A 23,052-nucleotide genomic window follows, 5' to 3' on the forward strand; every position below is an offset into this window, starting at 1 on the left:
CTTTCTTCATGGCTTGAGGAGGCTTGCAAGATACAGTTGAGAAGAGTGCAATTTAAAACATACAACCACCCAACTAACTCCCTTCCTTCCTATAAAATACATTCAGTCTATATACCTTTAAAAGCCCTGACAAATAAAATGATGTTGCAGTACTGTATGAAGATTAACAAGTAAACCCAGATCCTGCATTTTGAAATAAATAATAAAGTTAACAAAAGAGAGTGCTTATTTATATGCTCGAAAGCTGAACTTGACAGGGGGAAGAAAGTACAAACAAGAATGTTTATTCCATTTTCTTATTGGGCACTAGGAGAAGGTTGGAGAACAGGTCAGTGAAGGACATTCATTGCTTGACACTGAGAACATTTAAACTTATAACTAAAGTTGTGAAAGCTAAATGTTTCTCTTGTTTTTAAAGCTGGGAATTTCCGGGGATTCTATCAAAGGCCTGAGGGATGCAAAAATAGAGCCTGTGTGTGCATGTTCACAAATTGCCCATCCCATCACAAATCATTTGGGGTGGCTTGGTCATAGAACTACAGAGATTGGAGAAGAAAGCCAGGCCTTTCAATATTAAATGAATCTGGGTCTAGGAGCCAGTCATTTGACAATGTACCCATGCCCCTTTTCAAATACTAGTGCCACAAGTAAACAGGAAGGGCTAGAAACTTGTTCTTATGAGGGCATTCTGCTAGAGACCTAGATTCTACTGTAGTAGAAAGCACCAGACGTAAAGAACAGCTATGCTCACTGAACAGGACTGCTTTGTTAGAGCTTTAAGCATCTTTGGAGCTTTGTTATAATGATCCTTTGGTAGAGGCGGTGCATAAGCTAAGAATTAGCTAGCTGCATTCTTGGAAATAGTGACTTCCCCTCCTCCCTCCCTTGTCTCTGAGCAGTAATAAGAATATAGAATTGCTGCACTCATCCAGTACATATCCAGTGTAATGAGGTGGGTGGGGAGGGGTGATGAAATAAGTAAAAAATTAATGAAATAAGTAAATAAAGTAGGCTAGGTCCATCAGTAGTTATAGTGATTAAATGGAACCTCCTTGTTCAGATGCAATAATTCTCTGAACAGCAGTACAGGAGGACGGCAGCAAGGAGAGACTTTGACCTTCATGCCATGTTTATAGGCCTTCTGGAGACATCTGGTTGTCCCCAGTGTAGAATGGGATGCTGTACTAAATGGACCTCTGGTCTGATCCAGCACAGCTCTTCTTGTGGTCAGCCACTACATCCCCATACGTGCTCTTGTAGCAGAAATAAGTTGTGCCTCTGTCTTGGATTGGCATTAAATGCTTCCATTTCTGTCAGAGCATTTTAAGGCTCCTGCAAATGGCAATATGGTGGTTCTCCAGGAGGTGTAGTATTGCTGTTGTGCTAATAGCAAGGGGACTAGTGTGTCTCCTTGGGATGGAGAAAGGAAGCCTTCATGTGGTATCAACCAAAATTATCACTCCACATCTATGATGTAATTAATAAACAGCTGCTACACTCCACCCAGGGTTCATCTGCCTCTCAGTCCTAGAGGAAGTGACTGTGTATTATCACAGAGTGATCCAAGGGAGGGGTCTTGACCTTGGAAAAATGACAATACTGCATTGTTAATTATTTAAACCTTTGCAGTTCTTTCTGCAAGGTACTTTAGAACAGAAGTCTACGCACAATTACCTATGCAAACCCGGACCCAGTAAAACAAACAAGTCTCTGAAACCTCCAAACCAATGCTGTCTGGTGGCTTTGGTTTTAACAGAAGTGAAAGTCTGTTCTTCATAAACTTCTCACTGGTTCTAATCTCCTCCTTTTCTACTTCGTTTCAGGACTTTACACTGAAAAGTCCTCATTTCAGGACTTTACACATTTCAGGACATTACGCTTCCTGATGGATTCTGATTATCAGGATCTGTATACCCCTATTCCAAACTTAATTCACACTGTGCTTGTACCATGCTTTAAAAGTTGCAGTACAAAAACGTACAGACATCCTTTTAACACTCCATTTGTCCATGTCATTGCTTTATTCTTACAGTTAAAAAAGTGACAGAAATAAGTATTTTGCCCAAAGAAAAGGAATGCTACATTCCTAGTACAGACTGTAGTCCATTTGCTTGGAAGCATGGGCTAAGACTGAGGCAGGTTCAGGAGCTTAGTATCTGCAACGACCTCAGAAGTCTTTGGTAAAGGCTTGGGTTCCTGGGTTTTGATGCTGTATTTCCTTGATTCAGAAGTGTTACTGCCTTCCTGGGCTGCTTCCAGGTGTACAAGTTTGCTTAGTAGGGCGTGGTTTATGCCTTCTTGCAAGGTATTTGAGGCCTGCTTCTGCACGAAAAAGGATGCCAGACTGGTTGGGCTGCTATCTGCATCCACTGTGAGTATGATTCACAGATTTTAAGGAGGTGTTGCACTGGAACAGAGAAGGATGTGCAACATATGCCCATGATTTTGAATCAAGTTCTTAAAACTCCATTGCTGATTGCTTTTGCTTCTGTGCCTAGTTTCTTCTAAAAGATAGGGAGGCTGTTGCTGTGTATCAGCCTTGTGGTGGATCACACAACTGAAACAAGCAGAAAGGGATAATTTAAACCCTTTAAACACTGAATGTTCAAGTTCACTTTCTTGCTGTGAGGCCTGAAAAGTGTTGATGGAGTGAGTCCTGCAATGCTTCATCTAAAAATGAGGCAAAATACTCCCAGAGAGATTTGGGGGCATTCAGTCTAAGCATACTAGTTGACTTACTTACACGTATTTGAAAAGAATAATCCTATCGATCGAGTGTATCATGAACTTCTTCCCACTACACCCTCATTTGTTCCTTCCCTGAAGGCAGGCTGGTAGTTTACATGGGAGGAGTCATGAGTCCGCTTCACTTTCCTACAATTCATCCTCTCATTCATGGCTGAATTGACTTCTGAAGCTCCCAAGGTGGAAAGTGACCTAGATCAGGAAGCACCTAGGCTTGCATTTGCAAAGTGACTGTTCCCATCTGTTACTGGCAGAGAATCAAGGAAGGAAGCGTTATTGACCGGATTCAAGTCATCAACGTTGGGGACATGATCGAGTCCATCAATGGTCAGAGCCTCATTGGCTGCCGGCATTATGAGGTTGCCAAAATGCTGAAGGATTTACCCAAAGGCCGCACTTTTGCACTGAAACTCACTGAGCCCCGGAAGGCTTTTGGTAAGTAGACCAAGCAGACTGTATGGTGGTCTGGGTGTGGGTTGCTAGAAAGTATAATATTTAAACTTCTGATGGGTACAATTTTGGGTTGCTCAAATGAAGAAAGTAGTTAACTAGAAGCTGCCAATGTAATGTTTCTCCCATGTGCTGTTTTCAGAGGGTCTACAATTATTTAACAGATGTTGAAGTCTGACTTTACCCTCTATATTATGCTAAGCTCCCCCCAATTTGGTTACCATTATATGGGAGGGCAGTTATGAGACAATTTCCAAATAAAACTCCTAACTTCCAACCAAAAATGCAGCTGGTTTGGAAAACTTCTATTCATCTTTAGAACCTTTCTCAGGGTTCCAATTTCAAAAACATAAGTCTCAAAAATAACTTTCTTCAAGAACTCACTCATTGGCAAAGAAGAAAAGCTAAGTTGTGCATATCCTCTGATAGATCAAGATGAGTATCCATGTTAGTCTGTCTGTAGCAGTAGAAAAGAGCAAGGATCCAGTAGCACCTATAAGACTAACAAAATTAGTGGTAGGGTATGGCTGTGATTCACGAAAGCTCATATCCCCTGATATGAAGCATAGCTAGCAGTACTTATCAAAATGAATCTCTGAATTCTGTGGGCCTTTTATAAGCAGGTGGATAATTATTTTAAGGGGGAACTCTTTAACATTTGGTAATGTCCTTCTGTTGTTGTCTTCCACCAGCAAGTAAAGATTTGTTTTGTTTGGCATTCTAGCCCTCCTCCCTGGTTTTGGTGCTATGTATATTTTTATTTTAAATGCATTATTTTAAATATACTTTATTTTAAATGTTGCTTTAATGTTAAAATGTTTTAATCTTCACCACCCTGGGAAGTGTAGAAAGATTTTACGTAAATAAAATAAACCCACATGGAGAAAGTTGACACGGATGCATGCTTGAATTCTCTGCTGGAGAAAGGTGTATGGTGAAATCTCGCTGATCAAAATGTATGCTTCAAACAAAATAATGGTCACAGGATAAATCATATTTCTCTGATACAAATACACAGCTAGGTTCCTATGAAGAGTATGAAATGGATTGTTTTATTTATTGTATTTATTATATCCCATCCTTTCTCCATCATGGAATTCAAGATGGCTTAGATATGTGTCTTGTTATGTGCCATTGAGTTGCTTCCTACTTATGCCAATCTTATGAATGAACTACCTCCAAAACATCCTATCTTTAACAGCCTTGCTGAGGTCTTGCAAACAGAATGCCATGGATTCCTTTATTGAGTCAATCCATCTCATGATGGATACATGGGGTTTTCCAAAGGGGACCCCAGCCCTGTGTAGACCCAGACCTACGTAGATTCAGCAAAGTTGCTGCGTGCTGTGCCCTCCAACCATATCCTGGTATTAGATGGACTAAGGGAAGTATATGCATACCTTGATTCCATAGGCAGGCTGCTTGGACCAAATGAGCCTCTGTGTTTCTGTTGATTCAGGGATCTTATTAATGCAGCTTGGGGTGGGGAGGGCTTGCCCTCTTGTGTTTATGAATATGTATGCATAGGATGCAGATATCTTCATTAACATAATTTATACAGTTTACTTTTCTTAGCATGGAATTTGAATTGCATAAGTACAGATACCCTCCAGTGTGTATTTGAGAAACTTTAAGAGGGCAAGGCAAAAACCAGGCAGGTCATTTCCTGTCCTGATTCTTCAGTTAGGTCCTTTTTGCACTGGGACTTTAAAGCATTTCAGTGAAAACAGTGGGGTCCCACCTGGGTAGGAAAGGTCAAACAAAGGTACAAGGCTACAAGTGTCTATATACCAATGCCCAAAGTATGGGCAATAAGAAAGAAGAGCTTGAGCTTCTATTGCAAACAGAGGGCTACGATATAGTAGGAATTACTGAGACTTGGTGGGATGATTCCCATGACTGGAATGTGCTAGTGGATGGGTATGAATTGTTCAAGAAAAACCGGAAGGGTAGAAGAGGAGGTGGAGTGGTGTTGTATGTGAGGAGAGGGCTTGATTGTCAAGAAGTTATGGAGAATGGGGCGGACAGCCCGGTGGAAAGCATATGGGTAGAAATAAGGGGAGGAAGGACAAAGGGTATTATTGTTGGAGTCTGCTACAGACCACCTGACTAGCGAGAAGAGACGGATGCTGCCCTCTTTGAACAGATTGGTAGAGTATCCAGACATCAGAACCTTGTAATTATGGGTGACTTCAACTTCCCTGATGTGTGCTGGGAGACAGGCTCAGCAAAGCGTCATGAATCACACAATTTCCTGACCTGCCTGGCCGATAACTTCCTTTTTCAAAAGGTGGAGGAAACTACAAGGGGCTCGGCCATACTAGACTTGATATTAACCAACAGGGAAGAATTCAACAAAGACAAGTGCACAGTATTACATCTGGGCCACAAAAATGGGAAGCACAAATACTGGATGGGGGATACACTTCTGGGCAGTAGTATATGTGAAAGGGATCTTGGAGTAAGAGTGGACTGTAAACTAAATATGAGCAGTCAGTGTGATGCGGTGGCAAAAAAGGCTAATTCAATCTTGGGTTGTATCAAAGGGGCCATAGCGTTGAAATTGCAGGAGGTCATAGCCCCTCTCTATACTGCCTTGGTCAGGCCACACCTGGAGTATTTTGTGCAGTTCTGGAGGCCTCACTTCAAAAAGGATGTGGCCAAAATAGAGAGGGTGCAGAGGAGAGCGATGAGGATGATCAGGGGTCTGGAGACTGAGCCCTACGATGAAAGGCTAAGGGCCTTGGGAATGTTTAATTTGGAGAAGAGGAGGTTGAGTGGGGACATGATTGCTCTCTTTAAATATTTGAAAGGCTGTCATTTGGAGGAGGGCAAGGAGCTGTTCCAGTTGGCAGCAGAGGGTAGGACGGGAAGCAATGGGCTTAAATTACATGCACAAAGGTACCGGCTGGATATTAGGAAAAACTTTTTCACGGTCACAGTAGTTCAAAAGTGGAATCAGCTGCCTAGGGAGGTGGTGAGCTCCCCCTCACTAGCAGTTTTCAAGAAGAGGCTGGATGAATACTTGTCAGAGATGCTTTAGGCTGATCCTACACTGGGAAGGGGGTTGGACTAGATGGTCTGTATGGCCCCTTCCAACTCTATGATTCTATGATTCTATTTGTTCTGCTTCCCATGTTTTCAGGAGTTTCACATTTGCAAGGTAGTCATGGGACGCAATACCGATGTTTGTCCACGGTATCCCCGACTTTTCCCCCTGCGGACATACCACAATGTTATTTTGAAGCTGCTGCCAAGTCACCTCTGGCCTGATTAATGTCGGTACAAACTCTGTACTCCCCTTCTGCTTCTCTTCTCCCCACTTTCCTTTTCCCCAGCAGCTGATTGATCTGTGTGGAATTAACCACTCCCACCCCACTCAGCTCTCTGAACTCCTTTTCCACCATTTTTATCAGTAAAGTGAAGTAAGGGTCATAAGGCTGCTCCCTCCCAGGTATGCAAGGGCGTAGACTTTCCATTTTCCTTGGGGGGGGGCCTGGGGCTGGGGCTGGGCCAGAGGCACTGCTATATCCGGTCCTTAAAAGAACCAGGGTCCAGTAATGACATAGGGAGGAGCCAATGGCATCATAGGGAGGGGTTTCCATTACCACCATCTATGGAGGTGGGGCCATGGAGGATTTAGGGGGACCCAGGCACCCATGAGGGCTGTCCTAACAATCCCCCTGGGATGGGCCAAACCTAGGAAAAGGTGGGAGTTGGCCAGTGGTTATAGTGCTATCTCAGCAATCTCCCGCTGTGTCCGGTTTTTGAAATTCACTTTTAGGATAGTCACTTTAGGAAAAACTAATGGTCACAAATTTGACACTAAGAAAGTCAACACAGAAAAGCCTGTAGGGGAAAATGTGTTAAGTTTTCCTGGATGTTCATTTACAGGAGTCTTGATTCTGCCTTATTATAGGGGTGACTTAGTACTGAAATTTACTAAATTGTGGCATTGCAGATGCCTTCACTTGGTAAATGTGAGGTTGAAGTTTGAACCAGGGCAGAATACAAAACTGTTGCTGTGCACTCAATTTCTGAGCAATGTACAGAGTTCAGAGTAGTAGCAATCTCCTTTTTCTCATTTCAAACTCATATCCGCTAAGTGAGTACAAGCACATTTTGAGGCAATTCAGAACAGTGCTAGTCACAACCCCAAAGAAACAGTAATACTACCTAGGATTGTATATACCTTGCTTTCTTAGCACACTGCTTAAAAACTCCACCTTAAAAACACAGACATTCAGAACACATTATTAACAAAATCACATAATTAAGTGCACATTCCTTGCCAATGTTCTCTCCAGGCTGCACACAGGGCAAAAGGAAATTTTTTAAAGGCTGATCTGCACCCCCACCCCCCAAATCTTGTTCATGCAGATGGGCTTTTTCATTGTTTCAGAGAGACAGCACTCAGGCTGCCATTTTAGGAATTGTCCTTTTCGGCAATAGATACCACCTCTCCATTTAAAAATGGAATTGAAATTGAAAGAGTTGCTTAGGAGTGGCTGAAGCACCCCCACACACTGCCATGAAAAAACTGTTCTCCCACACCCAGCCCCCCCACAAAAAAACAGCAAGCAAGCAAACAAACAAAGCTATTTCAGCAAGGAAACAAGGTCTACCCCTTTCCAGTGTTCCATTTCCAAAATACAATGTAATGATAAAGTAATTGAAAAGTAAAATAAAATAGACTCATTTTCCCTATTAAAAGGAACAGAAACTATTCCTTAACAGAGTAGCATTAATTGCAAAGAAAACGTGATGATGGGTGGTTGGAGCATGCTGGCTGGTGTCAGTGTAAAAGAGAAAGAAAATAACAAACTTATACTTGCCTTAGTTTTAGAAAAGAAGTAAGAGTTCTTTATTATAGGATTTCTGTACTTTGTTAGGAAAGTGGAGAGAAAATTCCTATCTACCGATCTATTCCTGATTAGAAAGTTCTGAGATTAACAATCTACACATCAAAGGATTGTTCAGGACAGTAAAGGAGTAAACAGATGCCCTGACCTGTCTATCTTTCTAACTCTCTGGTTTCTCCTCTTCTGAAACTTGAAGAAAAGGACAGCATTAGAAGTGAAGTCTTGTTGTTGTTATGTGCCATCAAATTGCCTCCGACCTATAAGGACCCTATGAATGAAAGACCTCCAAAACATCCTATCATTAACAGACTTGCTCAGATCCTGCAAACTGGAGGATGTGGCTTCTTTGATTGAGTTAAGTCATCTCATTTTAGGTCTTCCTCTTTTCCTACTGCCTTCTACTTTTCTTAGCATTATTGACTTTTCCAGAGAGTCTTATCTTCTCATGATGTGACCAAAGTACAATAGCCTCAGTTTTGTCATTTTAGCTTCTAGGGAGAATTCAGGCTTTATTTGATCTAGTATCCACCTTTTTGTCTTTCTCGCTGTCCATGATATCTGCAAAACTCTCCTCCAGCACCACATTTCAAATTAATCCATTTTCTTCCTGTCAGTTTTCTTCACTCTCCAACTTTCACATCCATATATAGTAATGGGGAATATCACAGTTTGGATTATCTTGATGTTGGTTCCCAGAGAGACATCTTTATTTTTAGGGATCTTCTCTAGCTCCTTCACAGCTGCTCTTCCAAGTCTCAATCTTCTTCTGATTTCTTCATTGTAGTCTCCCTTTTGGTTGATGATTGAGCCAAGGAATAGAAAAACTTGGACAATTTCAATTTCCTCATTCTCAACTTTAAGATTGTGTAATTCCTCAGTAGTCTTTACTTTTGTCTTCTTGATATTCAGTTGTAATCCTGCTTTAACCCTTTCTCCTTTAACTTTCATCAGTAGTTGTTTCAAGTCTTCACTATTTTCTGCCAGTAACGTGGTGTCTTCTACATAACTCAAACTGTTCATGTTCCTTCCACCAGTTTTCACTCCACCTTCTTCTAGATCTAATCCATCTTTCTTTATGATATGCTCTGCATAGAAGTTGAACAGGTAGGGAGATAATATGAATCCTTGTCTGACACCTTTGCCAACTGGAAACCGTTCTGTTTCCTCATGTTCTGTCCTTCCAGTAGCCTCTTGTCGAGTACAGGTTGCACATCAAAATAATCAGATGTTATGGCACCCTTGTTTCTTTTAACAGTCTCCATAGGTTTTCATGATCCGTACAGACAAAAGTTTAGCTGTAATCTATAAAATACAAGCTGATGTTCTTCTGAAATTCCCTGATATGTTCCATTAGCCATCGTAAATTTTCAATGTGATCCCTGGTGCCTCTTCCTTTTCTGAAGCCATCTTGAAATCTGGCATTTCTTGTTCCATATATGATAAGAGTTTTTGGTTTAGAATTTTGAGTATCACTTTGCTTGCATGGGAAATTAACATGATAGTTCAATAGTTGCTGCTCTCTTTGGCATCCCCTTTTTGGGGAATTATAATGTAGACTGACGTTTCCAGTCTGTCGGCCATTGTTTTTTTTTTAAATGTAAATTGGAGCCAAGCAATTATGTTGCAATTATGTCCAACAGAGGCCTTGTAATCTGACTGTTGCTACATTGAATGTGGGTGGAGCCAGCCAGGGTTAAGGCCTAAGCTACTCAGTGTTGGCCATAGCCATAGGCATTTTAAGGCATTGTATAAATTCTTTTTTATATAAAATTTTATTTTTATAAATATAAGCAGAACAGAGAAAATAAAATAAAAATGATAACACAATTATAATTCCATCAAAAGAAAAAGAAATGGTAGAGTAAACATATAATAAAAAATATAAATAACTCAGGGTTTTTTATATCCAGTATATATCAATCCTTGAATGTGTTTGGCATCTGTCAGAAAAGAAAATATAGTCTCCAGTATTCAGATTTTTGATCCTGCAAGCATCTTCCAATTGTAACATTGCCACATAATTAAACACATTTTGGGGAAGTTTGCCTTTGGTTTTTTTCACCTATCATTTTTTTCGATCCATTACCCCATTCATATCTCCAAAGATCATTACCTGCTGGAAAATCGAAAAAGGATTGGAAAACGTTTTCATAAAAATTTTCTCTTGCATTGTTTGGCGCATATATTGTTGCTAGTGTGTAAATCTTGCCTTCCACGAGCCTGATTTTCAAAATCAGATATCTTCCGTCAGTCTCTCTTAATTCTTCTGTAGCATTTCTTTGTAAATTGTTTATATAAACTGCAACTCCTTTTAAAAATCATAAATTCTTAGTAAACACAGAAATACATAAGGGCAAAAAACAGGAGCAAAGCCCCAAAGAATCATGGAAATTGTAATATAAATAAGAGGGGTGGACAGTCTTGTGCTTCATCTGCCATTATAACTGAGTCCCTCATATGTCATTGCTTGCCCCCCTGACCAAATTCAAGGGGGCTTGAGCCCCTCAGCCCCTATTTAGTTCACCGGTTGCCCGGGGGGGATCAGCCCCCCCTGATCAAATCCGGGGGGCTCAAGCCTCTCAGCCCCCCCCCCCCCGTAGTTTACACCTATGGAGGTATGCAAGCACTCTCTTATTCTTTTGTCAAAGCTAGGAACAATTCCTAATGTTGCTGCTTATTCCCTGCTGGCTTTAAAAGCCAGGAAAGTGTTACATGGCTGCTTTTCCCTTCCTCCCTTGCGGTATGCACACACACTTTCTTTTTTAAAGGTAACATTGTCAATGTTGTAACGTTGTAACATTACTGCACAAAGCCAGGAAAGGATTGAATGGCTGCTTTTCCCTCCCTCCCAGGCATGTTTACTGCTTTGCCAAAGAGGGAAAAAAATAATGCCTGCAGAAATCTAAAGCAAGAAAAGGCAACAGAATCAGCTTTCCAGTGATTGGTGGTGGGGTGAGAATGCCTTGTCTTTGCTTCCTTCCCATGAATAGCAAAGCCAGAATAAGTTGTGCAAAATAGTTTTAAATTGCAGGGGAGAAATGTGCATAGTAAGAGAAATAGTGCAAATTACTCAGTATCTTTTATACAGTTCATTTTTCTTGGCACATAATTTGGATTGCCTGAATATAGATTTGTTTTTGGTTTAGCGCTCAGTGTGTGCCATTCTGAAAAAAGCATATAGTTAGACTGGCCTGTTGTGATGTAAACTGGCCAGCAGATGCTGCTGCATCTCATCAGCAACTAACTGCGACTAGATAGTGAGCACTTTATATTTGAAGAGTATTCTTTTGCTATCTTAGCTATAGTAGAAGGCACAAATAGTTGTTTGTATAATTGACATAATTTTACTATCATTTTTATGAACACAGCAAAGGTTTAAGCCACAGCTGTGGTAAGAAATAGCACTAAGTCCTTAGTATACTTTTATATATTGTTAAACTCAGATGAGTCAATGTCTTCACAAAATGGTGAATAAGATTAGGATTCATATGGCTTGATTTATCTAAACATAACCAGACCTGGATAGCCCAGGCAAGCCCAATCATGTTAGATCAGAAGGTAAGCAAGGTTGGCCTTGGTTAGTAATTTGATGGAGACCTTCAAATAGACAAGGGTAGCTATGGCAAACCCCCTCAGTCTCTTGCCTTGAAAATCCCAGCAGGGGTCACCATAAATTGGCTGTGACTTGGCAGCACTCTCCATCACCATCTGAACCTTAAGCAAGTCTTTCATTTGAAAACACATCTTCCCAACAATTACGATTAGCACCTTGGTGAGAAAGACAGGCTATAAATGAAGTAAATAAAGAAATAAGCTGTAATTTTAAAGATTCTAATAAGAATTCATGAGCTGCACAGATTTAACTGGAGAGCTGCATACGTATTATCTGCACCATATTGTCTATAAGGTATCTGAGGGAGTTTTCACACGTAGCAGTAAAAGTGTTTTTTGCCTTTCCTACATCAGCACTGTAAATACAAAATCTACATTGATGCCCCAATCCTGAGAGCTGCTGCAGTATGATGGCCAACTGCCACTGAACATTCTGCAGAGGGAGATAACAGTATGCACCCCTCTTCAAGGTGCACACAGCATAGCAAGTATGTTGGACTCCATGGCAATCTTGGCATCACACACCAATCAGACTACAGCACCAGATGATGCCTCTGAGAGGGGGCACACACAGGTACAGCGGATCACCATCAGCTGATCCAGCCTCTGCCCTTTAATGCCAGCCCCCCCCCCTCCACAAAGAGAGAGAGGGCAGGGAGGAAAGACTCAGCCACAGTGCACCCCAACAGAGGCATGTGGCCGGAGCATCCACCTTCCCAGCCCATAGGGGAAAGAGCATCTGTGCAGCAGACAGGACGTGCCCCTCCCCTCTCACTGCCAAGGGTCTTACTGGCAGCAAAAGTGTTGCCCACTCTGCTCTGATCCCTCACATCCCTTCCCCTGCAAAAGTAAAAAAAGACAGAGGCTAGGCTCAAACCCACAGCTCCCACACCAAAGACCAGCGTCCTTACCACTGGGCCTAGAGAGTCAGTTCAAAAGAGGTATGTTATCAGGTATTAGGCACTCCACTGCAGCCTTGATGTCACCACCAGCTATATGCAGCCAGGCAGAGACCATTAGACAGTCATGGTTCAGTGGAAAGGTACTGGGATAGCATATTAAGGGCTCCTGGTTTGTTCCCCATATGGGAGAGGCCAGTGACGGGCAAAAGCTTGGCAGCTGATGTTTTGCCCCTGCAAACAACAAAAGGGGTAACGGGTGTCAGGGCTTGTTGCTGCTACCGCTGGGCGGGGCGCCGGCTGGGCCAGCCCTGATGTCAGAGGGGTGCCAGGGATGCTGCAGGACCTTGCTCTGTGGAAGGAGGGGCAGTATACATCACCCAGCCTCCCTCTCAGTCCACTTGCTGGCCTGCTCAACCTGGCATGCTCACCCCCTGCGTCCTCCGTCCTCCGTCCTCCATCCTCTCCTCCCAGAACTCTCCTCCAAGCCTCCCCTCTCGCGCTGCTCTGCTTCCACACCATCACTCCTTACTCACACCCACCACCCCAGAGCTCTCCCCAGCCAGCCTTTATAGGGCCTTCTCTCACCGCCCCGCCCTCCTTGCAGGTCCTGCCTGCCAGGCCACACCCCTCCCTGGCCTTCCAGCATTGGCCTGGGCTGTCTCAAGCTGCTGCAGTTGGGGTAGCTGGCTGTTCTGCCTGGATCAGCAACAGCTGCGTCATGTAGGCTGGCTGCCAGGCCTCTCTGGCTGAGCTGATTACTGAAGGTAGGCCCAGCTGTGGCCCCTTGGCTGGCTGCCCAGCTCTTCCCACAGAATGCCTTCAGCAGCTTCACCTGGAGGGGCTTGGTTCTGAGCATCTCCTGAGCCAGGTTGCTGTCTTCAGGCTGAGGTGGAGGCTGGGGCGTGGCTCTGAGCTGCTGGGGCTGCTTCTCCTCTCTGCCAGGTAAGAGCTCTGTTTGGGCAGCTGTTGGGTCCCTATTCCTCCTGCTTTTGCCCTCTCTCTCTGCTCTGCTGAGCCCCCTATCTCCCCCCCCTGGAGGGTGGGTCTAGCTGGTGCCTCTCTGCCTCCTCTAGCCCTCTGAGGCCCTGGCCCTTTGCCCCTTTCCCCGGGTGTAGGTGGGTTCTGACCCTGGTTGCTGGCTGGGGCGGCAGGGCTGCTGTCTCCCAGTTGCCTCCCTCCCAGCAAGTCCGGGAGCTGAGGCCCAGACCCCGGACAACGGGATGGCCCAACTGTGAGGCTATCCTAGAGATCCATCACTTTGGCAGGGATGCTGCTCCACAGCCCCTCTGTGCTGTACCCATGGCAGCAGCTCATTTGCATCCACCCGAGGACACCTGCACCTGTTTATCAGATGGCAGCAGTGCTCTGGGGTACTGCAGAGACCATCCTGCCACGCCAGAGCAGCCACACTGCCCCTGGGATCATCCATCAGCCCATTCCCAGTGCAAATTGCACACAGCAGCCAGCAGGGGAGACATTTGGTCAGCTTTCAGGTTACCCCTAGACCTATTATGTTTAGTAGCTGAACAAAACAGAAGTCCAATGGCACTAGAAAGACCAACAACAGTGATCCCAACATGGGTTCCCCTGAGTCAGAGTCCACTCTCTTGGATGTATGAATGGGCAGCCCTAATGGGAAGTCATAGATGGGGAGGAGGTGAGGCAGAGAGAGGTATGGAGCTAGGTTCCATTTGCTCATAAGGAGGGACAGAATTATAAAACACACCAGACTTTATTGAATAGCAATTCATGATATGGACTAACGTATGGGACTCCCTGTATCCAGCGTGGCATCTGTGCCTTTGAGATGCTCCCTGGGCCATGGGGAAACAGGCTGAGCTGTCCCTAGCACCACATGCATGTTTGTGAGTGAGGCAGACTTGCTGGACAGAAAGCTGCCTGAGAAAGGATGCTGCAGGAGCTGGGCTGGAACTGGTGACTGAGCAGGTCATGTTCCCATGTCTTCCTGTTAAATTGCTACCTGCACCAATACTAAACAGAACTATGTGCAGTGATGGCAAACAGCACAGGTGCCCTGCTGGTCACAGCTATCTTGTGGGGTCCCAGCAGGGTGTGTGAATGCACCGCATGACTATGGGGCTTCAGTTGCCAGGGAACTCTCCTGAGCCACATGCGGTAGCCCTCCATACGACATTTAACTGATCCCTTTGGGAAGTGCTGTGCAATTGCAATTGGAGGGAGGCGTTATTCCTGGGCTGGGGCATCTTAGGGAGCTGATTAACTCCTACCATGTCCCTGAGCAGACCCCATTCCCTGCCCTAGAGCTGCAGCTTGCACTGGCATTGCTCCATGCTGTTGCCACACTGACATCTAGCCAGGGCACTCCACCAGTGTATCTCAGAGATAAGCTGACAGTGTGTCTCATCGGCTCCCTGTGCACTTCCCACCCCCCTTTCATGATTGTGTTGTCGGTGTACATTTGATTTTGGTTTTTTAAAAGACTGCTCTTTATTGTGCATTATTAATATTCGTACTAGCCATCAGTGACTTTTGGGTGTTGTCAAGGAAAACTTGAAAATTTGGCCTATTTGAAGCTGTGACACAGCAGTTTCCTCCCACCAGCAGAGGTCAGAGTGGCACTAGCTAGCAAGAACTCTACCCCTAAGTGAAATCCCTGCTTGAGGGTAGAGGGAGAGCAATGTTTCAAAACACACTGTGTGTTCCAGTGAGCAGAGCGGATCCTTTTATCCAGTCAGGAAAAGCATCTCTTCTCTTTCAAGAAGCCTTGAGGGAAAGATTTCTGTATTTTGTATTGTCGAAGGCTTTCACGGCCGGAGAACGATGGTTGTTGGGGGTTTTCCGGGCTGTATTGCCGTGGTCTTGGCATTGTAGTTCCTGACGTTTCGCCAGCAGCTGTGGCTGGCATCTTCAGAGGTGTAGCACCAAAAGACAGAGATCTCTCAGTGTCACAGTGTGGAAAAGATGTAGGTCATTTGTATCTACTCAGGAGGGGTGGGGTTGAGCTGAGTCATTCTGTAAGAGTTTCCCAGGGTGTGGAATGCTAATGGCGGGAGGCTTCACTGTATCCTGAGGCGGTTCTTTTGCATATGGATTGGTGCTTGATGTGCTAATCTTCTCTGCAGGGCTATTGTCGGGTGTGGAGTGTTTTGTTGGCCTGGTGTTTTTCAGAACTGGAGCCCATGCTCTGTTCATTCTTAAGGTTTCTTCTTTCCTGTTGAAGTTTTGCTTATGCTTGTGAATTTCAATGGCTTCCCTGTGCAGTCTGACAAAGTAGTTGGAGGTGTTGTCCAGTATTTTGGTGTCCTGGAATAAGATACTGTGCCCTGTTTGAGTTAGGCTATGTTCAGCCACTGCTGATTTTTCAGGCTGTCCAAGTCTGCAGTGTCTTTCATGTTCTTTTATTCTTGTCTGGATGCTACGCTTTGTGGTCCCGATGTAAACTTGTCCACAGCTGCAGGGTATACGGTATACTCCTGCAGAGGTGAGGGGGTCTCTGCTGTCTTTTGCTGATCGTAGCATCTGTTGTATTTTTCGGGTGGGTCTGAATACTGCTTGAAGGTTATGCTTTTTCATAAGCTTTCCCATCTGATCAGTAATTCCTTTGATATATGGCAAAAACACTTTTCCTGTGGGAGACTGTTTTTCTTTGGTTGTTTGATTCATCCTGGGTTTGATTGCTCTTCGGATTTCATTTCTGGAGTAGCCATTTGCCTGAAGTGCGTGGTTTAGATGATTAATTTCCTCATTGAGAAAGCGCGGCTCACATATCTGTCTTGCACGATCCACTAATGTTTTCATTATGCCTCTTTTCTGTCGGGGGTGGTGATTGCAGTTTTTGTGTAAGTACCGATCAGTGTGAGTTGGTTTCCTGTAGACCTTGTGACCTAACTGAAAGTTTGCTTTGCGGATGACCAAGGTATCCAGGAATGAGAGTTTTCCCTCACTTTCTTTCTCCATTGTGAATTGTATGTTCAGGTGGATGTTGTTGAGATGATTCAAAAACTCCATCAATTCTTCCTCCCCATGGCTCCAAATGATGAATGTATCATCCACAAACCGGAACCATACACTGGGTTTGTGGGGTGCTGATTCTAGAGCTGTTTTGTCAAAATGTTCCATGTAGAAGTTTGCTATAACTGGGCTGAGTGGGCTCCCCATGGCCACCCCATCCATCTGTTCATAGAATTCGTTGTCCCATTGGAAGTAACTGGTTGTCAGACAATGATGGAATAAGGCTGTTACATCCTCTGGGAAAATCTGATTAATCAGTGCAATAGTGTCTTTTACTGGAACCTTGGTAAACAGGGATACAACATCAAAACTGACAAGTATGTCTTGTGGATTGAGTTTCAGAGAACTGATTTTGTTGATGAAATCTGCTGAATCTTTGATGTAAGACGAGGTTTTCCCGATGTGGTCCTGCAGGAGATCTGCCAGATGTCTAGCTAATTCATATGTCGGTGAACCAATGGCACTCACAATGGGTCGGAGTGGGACTGAATCTTTATGTATTTTGGGGAGTCCATATAGTCTAGATGGCTGTGCTTCTGTCTTGCATAGTTTGCTGTGTGTGTCGGGATGTAGTGAGGAATTCTTGATCAGCGCATTTGTTAGCCTGGTGATTTTGCAAGTGGGATCTCGTTTTAGTTTTTTGTAGGTGGAGGGGTCCAGGAGTTCCTTAATCTTCTTTTTGTATTCCTCCGTTTTCATGATCACTGTAGCATTGCCTTTATCAGCTGGTAGAATGATGATGTCTGGATCTGCATTGAGGGTCTTGATGGCATTTCTCTCCTTGCGTGTTATATTGCTGGTGGGAAGCTTTGCCTTTCGTAGAATCCTGGCTGTCTCTCCTCTTATTTCCTCAGCTTCCTCTTCAGGTAGATGACGGATGGCAGCTTCTACATTTGCGATGATGTCTTCCACAGGAATTCTGGTGGGGGTGACTGCAAAGTTTCCTCCCTTTGCCAAGATGGAGGTTTCTTCTGGTGAGAGTTGACGGTCTGTCAGATTGATGACAATGCGTGCATTGTCGAGCATTGGGCTTGTCTGATCTCAGTTAGGTCACAAGGTCTACAGGAAACCAACTCACACTGATCGGTACTTACACAAAAACTCCAATCACCACCCCCGACAGAAAAGAGGCATAATGAAAACATTAGTGGATCGTGCAAGACGGATATGTGAGCCGCGCTTTCTCAATGAGGAAATTAATCATCTAAACCACGCACTTCAGGCAAATGGCTACTCCAGAAATGAAATCCGAAGAGCAATCAAACCCAGGATGAATCAAACAACCAAAGAAAAACAGTCTCCCACAGGAAAAGTGTTTTTGCCATATATCAAAGGAATTACTGATCAGATGGGAAAGCTTATGAAAAAGCATAACCTTCAAGCAGTATTCAGACCCACCCGAAAAATACAACAGATGCTACGATCAGCAAAAGACAGCAGAGGCCCCCTCACCTCTGCAGGAGTATACCGTATACCCTGCAGCTGTGGACAAGTTTACATCGGGACCACAAAGCGTAGCATCCAGACAAGAATAAAAGAACATGAAAGACACTGCAGACTTGGACAGCCTGAAAAATCAGCAGTGGCTGAACATAGCCTAACTCAAACAGGGCACAGTATCTTATTCCAGGACACCAAAATACTGGACAACACCTCCAACTACTTTGTCAGACTGCACAGGGAAGCCATTGAAATTCACAAGCATAAGCAAAACTTCAACAGGAAAGAAGAAACCTTAAGAATGAACAGAGCATGGGCTCCAGTTCTGAAAAACACCAGGCCAACAAAACACTCCACACCCGACAATAGCCCTGCAGAGAAGATTAGCACATCAAGCACCAATCCATATGCAAAAGAACCGCCTCAGGATACAGTGAAGCCTCCCGCCATTAGCATTCCACACCCTGGGAAACTCTTACAGAATGACTCAGCTCAACCCCACCCCTCCTGAGTAGATACAAATGACCTACATCTTTTCCACACTGTGACACTGAGAGATCTCTGTCTTTTGGTGCTACACCTCTGAAGATGCCAGCCACAGCTGCTGGCGAAACGTCAGGAACTACAATGCCAAGACCACGGCAATACAGCCCGGAAAACCCCCAACAACCATTTCTGTATTTTGTTGTTATAAGAAGGGAACTCTGGCAAAGGGGAGGAAAGAAGGATGTCTGTGTTGTATACAGGTGCCCAGAGGACTGCTGGAGAAGTGAGGTACATGTTGCCAGACTGCCCAGCCCTCAGGAGGAGACATGCCAGAAGCTGCGTATCAAGAGTATTTGTTGAGTTCAGGTTATCATCTCTTGAAAGGATGACTAGACTAGCCAGCAACTCCGTTCTGGACAGGTTCCAATTCCTTTTTATTACAACCCAGTTCTTGGTCTCTGGTGCATAACCTAGTGGTCCAACAGGATGTTGTTGAACCCCGGCACTAAGCATCTTCCAGAGTTTGCAGTGTTCTGTTTGGGTGATCATCCAACAAACACATGCATTCTGGTTTCCTCATGTACCTGCTATGTGTGATGTTTCTTCCTGCTTCCCGGAATAAGCCCCAAGAATTCCAGTTTCCAAAGGCATTACATTCCTTGCTCTTTGTACCACCTTTTCCGTCATTTCACCCTGCCTCTGCCACAGCAAATTCCTTCCTCCTTGAGTGACTCACTGGACAGTTCTGGGAAGGAGGATGATTTTCTCCTTTCCAAGTTATTTCCTACTTGGCCGTAGCTGCTGTGCACAAGCCTGTGCTTCGTTGCCCCCTTTCATCTGCACTGCTGGATTAATATTTGTTAGTGCTTCGGGAACAGTTGTGCTGAATCTCTTCTCTCCCAGTAATCCTTGAATGTTGATGTTGCTGCCTTTGGCTTGGCTGACCATCCAGGAGAGAGCTAAAATGAGAACTTACCCTGTAGAACTGATTGCTATTAAATAATGTATGCTGTTGCTGTGTGTGTTCACATGCCCATCTGTAATTAGTAATTTTGGGGCCATAAACTCTTGAGATATACATATTCTTCACTGTTACCAAGTTACCCAATAGTATAATAGGATCTAGAAGAATTTTGTATCCAAGTCTGTTTTTTAATATTTTGTGCTTGTGAGATTTACACATTTGAATTTGGTAATGTTTTAGTATAAGCAGAAGAAAAATCAACAATTGGAAAGCATGTTGATCAAAAATAAAATGATAAGGTTGGGGGGAGTCAGGAATCTAAAAAACCCTAACACAACTTGGAACAGTTTGCATCCTGCTAAGGAGGAATGGAGGCACAGCATGGCTGTAGTGGGATAGCAGTAATGACAAGCTTGGGTGTTGGTTGTGGCTTGGTCTAAAGGGGGTAGTGGTTTGCTTTTCTCTGTCTGATTGTGTGTTGTGGTTGGGTCTGTGCTGTCCTCCTGCTCTCTCATCCTGCAGCAGAACTCTCCAGAAATCCACAAGAATTCTTTCCATATCTTATACATGCTGGTTCACTCTCTTGCCTCATAGCTACCAAGTTCCATCTTTCAAATCTAGCATAGTTAAGATAATGTTTAGACAGTGAGCTTTGGGGTGGGAACAATGGAAAATCTTTTGGAGCAGCTGCCACAGTGCTCTTATGAGAAGTCCTGAATCTGGTTAATTTGCTGGTTTCGACAAAAAGCTAGGCGACCCTTATCTTGTGGTAATACACACGTGCTGATACTTGCCAGTGCTAGGACTTCCCTTGGTGAATTAAACTGAGGTCTAGACTGCACAATCTCAATCTTTTGTTGTGCTGCTGGAGGCCAGGGGATCTGTGCAGTTTCTACCAGTTCTAGTTCTCTCTGTATGCTTTGGTCCTCTTCAGCATTCTTCTTTTTGTTCCTATTTGTATGCCCTTACAAAGTTGCTTAATGCAAGGCCTGCAGGTGCCCCCACTCCTCCTCCTCTTAGTTGTTCCATTGGAGCTCCTCAGTAAGCCGAAGCTCTTCAGTTAAGGTGATGAAAAAGTTATTGGTTGCTAGACACCCAGCCAAGTCTAGAGGCAGAGGCCAGCTGGGCTTTGTTGCCCAGTTAGATTATACTGTTCCTTGAAATGTTCCATCCTGGAGCTACAGGGACAGAGGCAGGAAATCTAATAACTGGGCCTGAAACATCTGGGGCTACTACCCAACTTCAGGCCAAATGCGCATCCCTGCCAGATGAGACAGAACAACCAGACATTTTATTTGTACTGCTTCTGGCTGTGAATTCCTAGCTCTGCCATGGGGAGCTATAAGCAGACCGTGAGCAACTGCTGAGGCCCATTTAGGGTCTTTATGTAACTGTGGGATGCTGCCTGCATGCATCAGTGGTATTAGACTTGGGCAAAAGCCCTCCACCCCTAGTTGTATGTGTTAGAAACTGTAAAAAAGTTACTGGGGGAGGTGGGGGCTTGTGAATGGCCAGGATGGGCTTTGTCATCCTGGACTAAAGCTGGCCAAATTGGAGCATATTAAGAGGATATACAGAGCAAGAACCACTGTAGCAGAAGAAAACTCATTCTATACCCCTATGTGAGAGCCAGTGAGATTGTTTGGAAACCACAGTTTAGTTGTGTCCTGGCCTTGCACAGTAACAGACTAGAGAGGCCTGATTTGCTAGTTCTGCACTCTCTTCTTTCACGTAGACAATATGTTGTTCATAAGGTGGGTCTGGTGTCTTTTAAGCACACACCCTTACAGATCATTGTTGTCTCATGGCTAGTAACAATGCTAGATGTTTTCAACTCAGCTCAGACCCAGCCAGGGTGTCTAGGGGCAGTTACAGCCAAGACCATGACCTTATTGCGAAAACTGCTTGGATTACAGCCTATAATGCACTGATTTGCACTTGGAGAATAATAGAATGCTGGAGATATCTGTAGGTCTTTGTCAAAGGAAAATTGCAGTAGTTGCTGGTGGTGGTTCCAGGGAACTGTGAGCAGGCACTTCTTTCTTTTGCATAATTGAGTTTTGCAAACCTCATCTGACTGGCAGGTAGCCAGACTGTCAAGAACTTTACTATCCCTAGTGGCTAGAGAGCTATTGCCTAGCCTGTAGAAGCAGAAGATCTGGACGAATGCTATCTTTTTGCAGCTCCTACCTTGAGTTATATGGCAGAAGAAACAGGGATGTACAATAATCTAGCTTCACCACTGGTGGCAGGGCCTAGTCGATGCATGCAATCTGTTACTTGATCTGCAAAAACTTCTGTCAATATATCAAATAGTTGTGACTAGCAGGACTCCTGTAGTGTAAAATCAGGAACATGTTTCACAAGTGATGACTCTCCCCCCCCACCCCCCCACATTTACACCGGGTGCTGCCTGATGTACCATAGTAAGCCAAGGTCACTGAAGCTGTCAAAAAAAGAAAGCACAGATCTGCCTATTGGCATTTCAAGATACTAGATACCCTGGACCTGAAAATCCGTGGGTCATCATTAAAGATAATATCCACAACAGTGTGTGCATAAACAAATAAGGGGACATATATTTTCCTGACCTATGGAATAATCTGGCAAGTCCTTGAGAGTGGTGTATTTAAGCATTCTGTCATTCTGTGTACTCTTGTGACAAGCCAAAGATGGACCTGTGCTTTCTGACACTTCAATGTGGGGAGGAGCACTTATTGGCAATGCCCCCTCTTCTATAGCTTTGAGTGTCTGAAGACAATAGTCTGGTGGAACTCAGAAGTAGGTGTTCTATCCAAATTTGGAATCACTCTGCCTGTCTGGTTGATGTAAGATTGATTTAATAAATGACCTAACATAACACATTGTGTGTAGGCTATCATACTTACTTGTAGGAAACCACTGTTGTAGACTTGCTTCAAGGAGGCGCCACTAGAGGTGTGATGAATAGGCGCCAAGTTTTCTCTCTGGAATGTCTGTTGCTGCCTTATTCTGGAAGTTCTGTTTACATATTTCTTACATCTGAAGGTTCTATCTGTGATTTCACTAGAAATACGTCTTGCAGAGGTTTTTTTATGCTATACCAGCTTTGATAATGAGCTCTTTCCCTTCAGAAAGTTACTAAAGGAAAGGAACTACTTAGGCACTCATTTCACAATGAGCTGTAGTTACCTTGTTATTATTGTTGTTGTTTCTGTTGCTTCTTATTAGTGTTGTTTAATTGTTGTAAAAATTAAAAATTCCAAAAATAAAAAGTTAAAAAAAAACACCTGTTCCAATCTGGAACGTATATGTAATCCTCATTAAGTTCATAAGAACTTCCTTGATAACTTCTTTGTCTCTTCTTGAATATGTTGATCCAGAAATGTGTAGTTGTAGTAATATGAAGACCTACTTCATGAGCTAGCAAACAAATCTCTCTTAAAGCAGCTTGACAAAGTGGTAACTCCTCACTTCATTTGCATCTACGTTCCCAGAATAGTGTGTTCTTCCAATTTCAATCTGAGCTTTAACTTGCCTTTCTCCCCCCACCCCTCCCCCAGGAAAACATACTAAGGGCTACTTCCCACAAATTAAATATTATAGTATCTGTTTTCAG

General features: G+C 43.9%; 1 protein-coding gene across 3 annotated transcripts in view; it reads left to right on the top strand.

The window, feature by feature from the left end:
- LOC129328233 (PDZ domain-containing protein GIPC1) overlaps nt 1–23,052 on the top strand; it is a 116,297-nt gene that overhangs the window by 83,523 nt on the left and 9,722 nt on the right. For all 3 annotated transcript variants that reach the window (XM_054977160.1, XM_054977159.1, XM_054977158.1), the window contains exon 4: nt 3,000–3,180. In XM_054977160.1, the coding sequence (XP_054833135.1) occupies nt 3,000–3,180 (181 nt within the window). The remainder of the gene's footprint in view (nt 1–2,999; nt 3,181–23,052) is intronic.

Source organism: Eublepharis macularius, chromosome 4 (assembly GCF_028583425.1).
Source record: "Eublepharis macularius isolate TG4126 chromosome 4, MPM_Emac_v1.0, whole genome shotgun sequence".
Taxonomy (NCBI): Eukaryota; Metazoa; Chordata; class Lepidosauria; order Squamata; family Eublepharidae; genus Eublepharis; species Eublepharis macularius.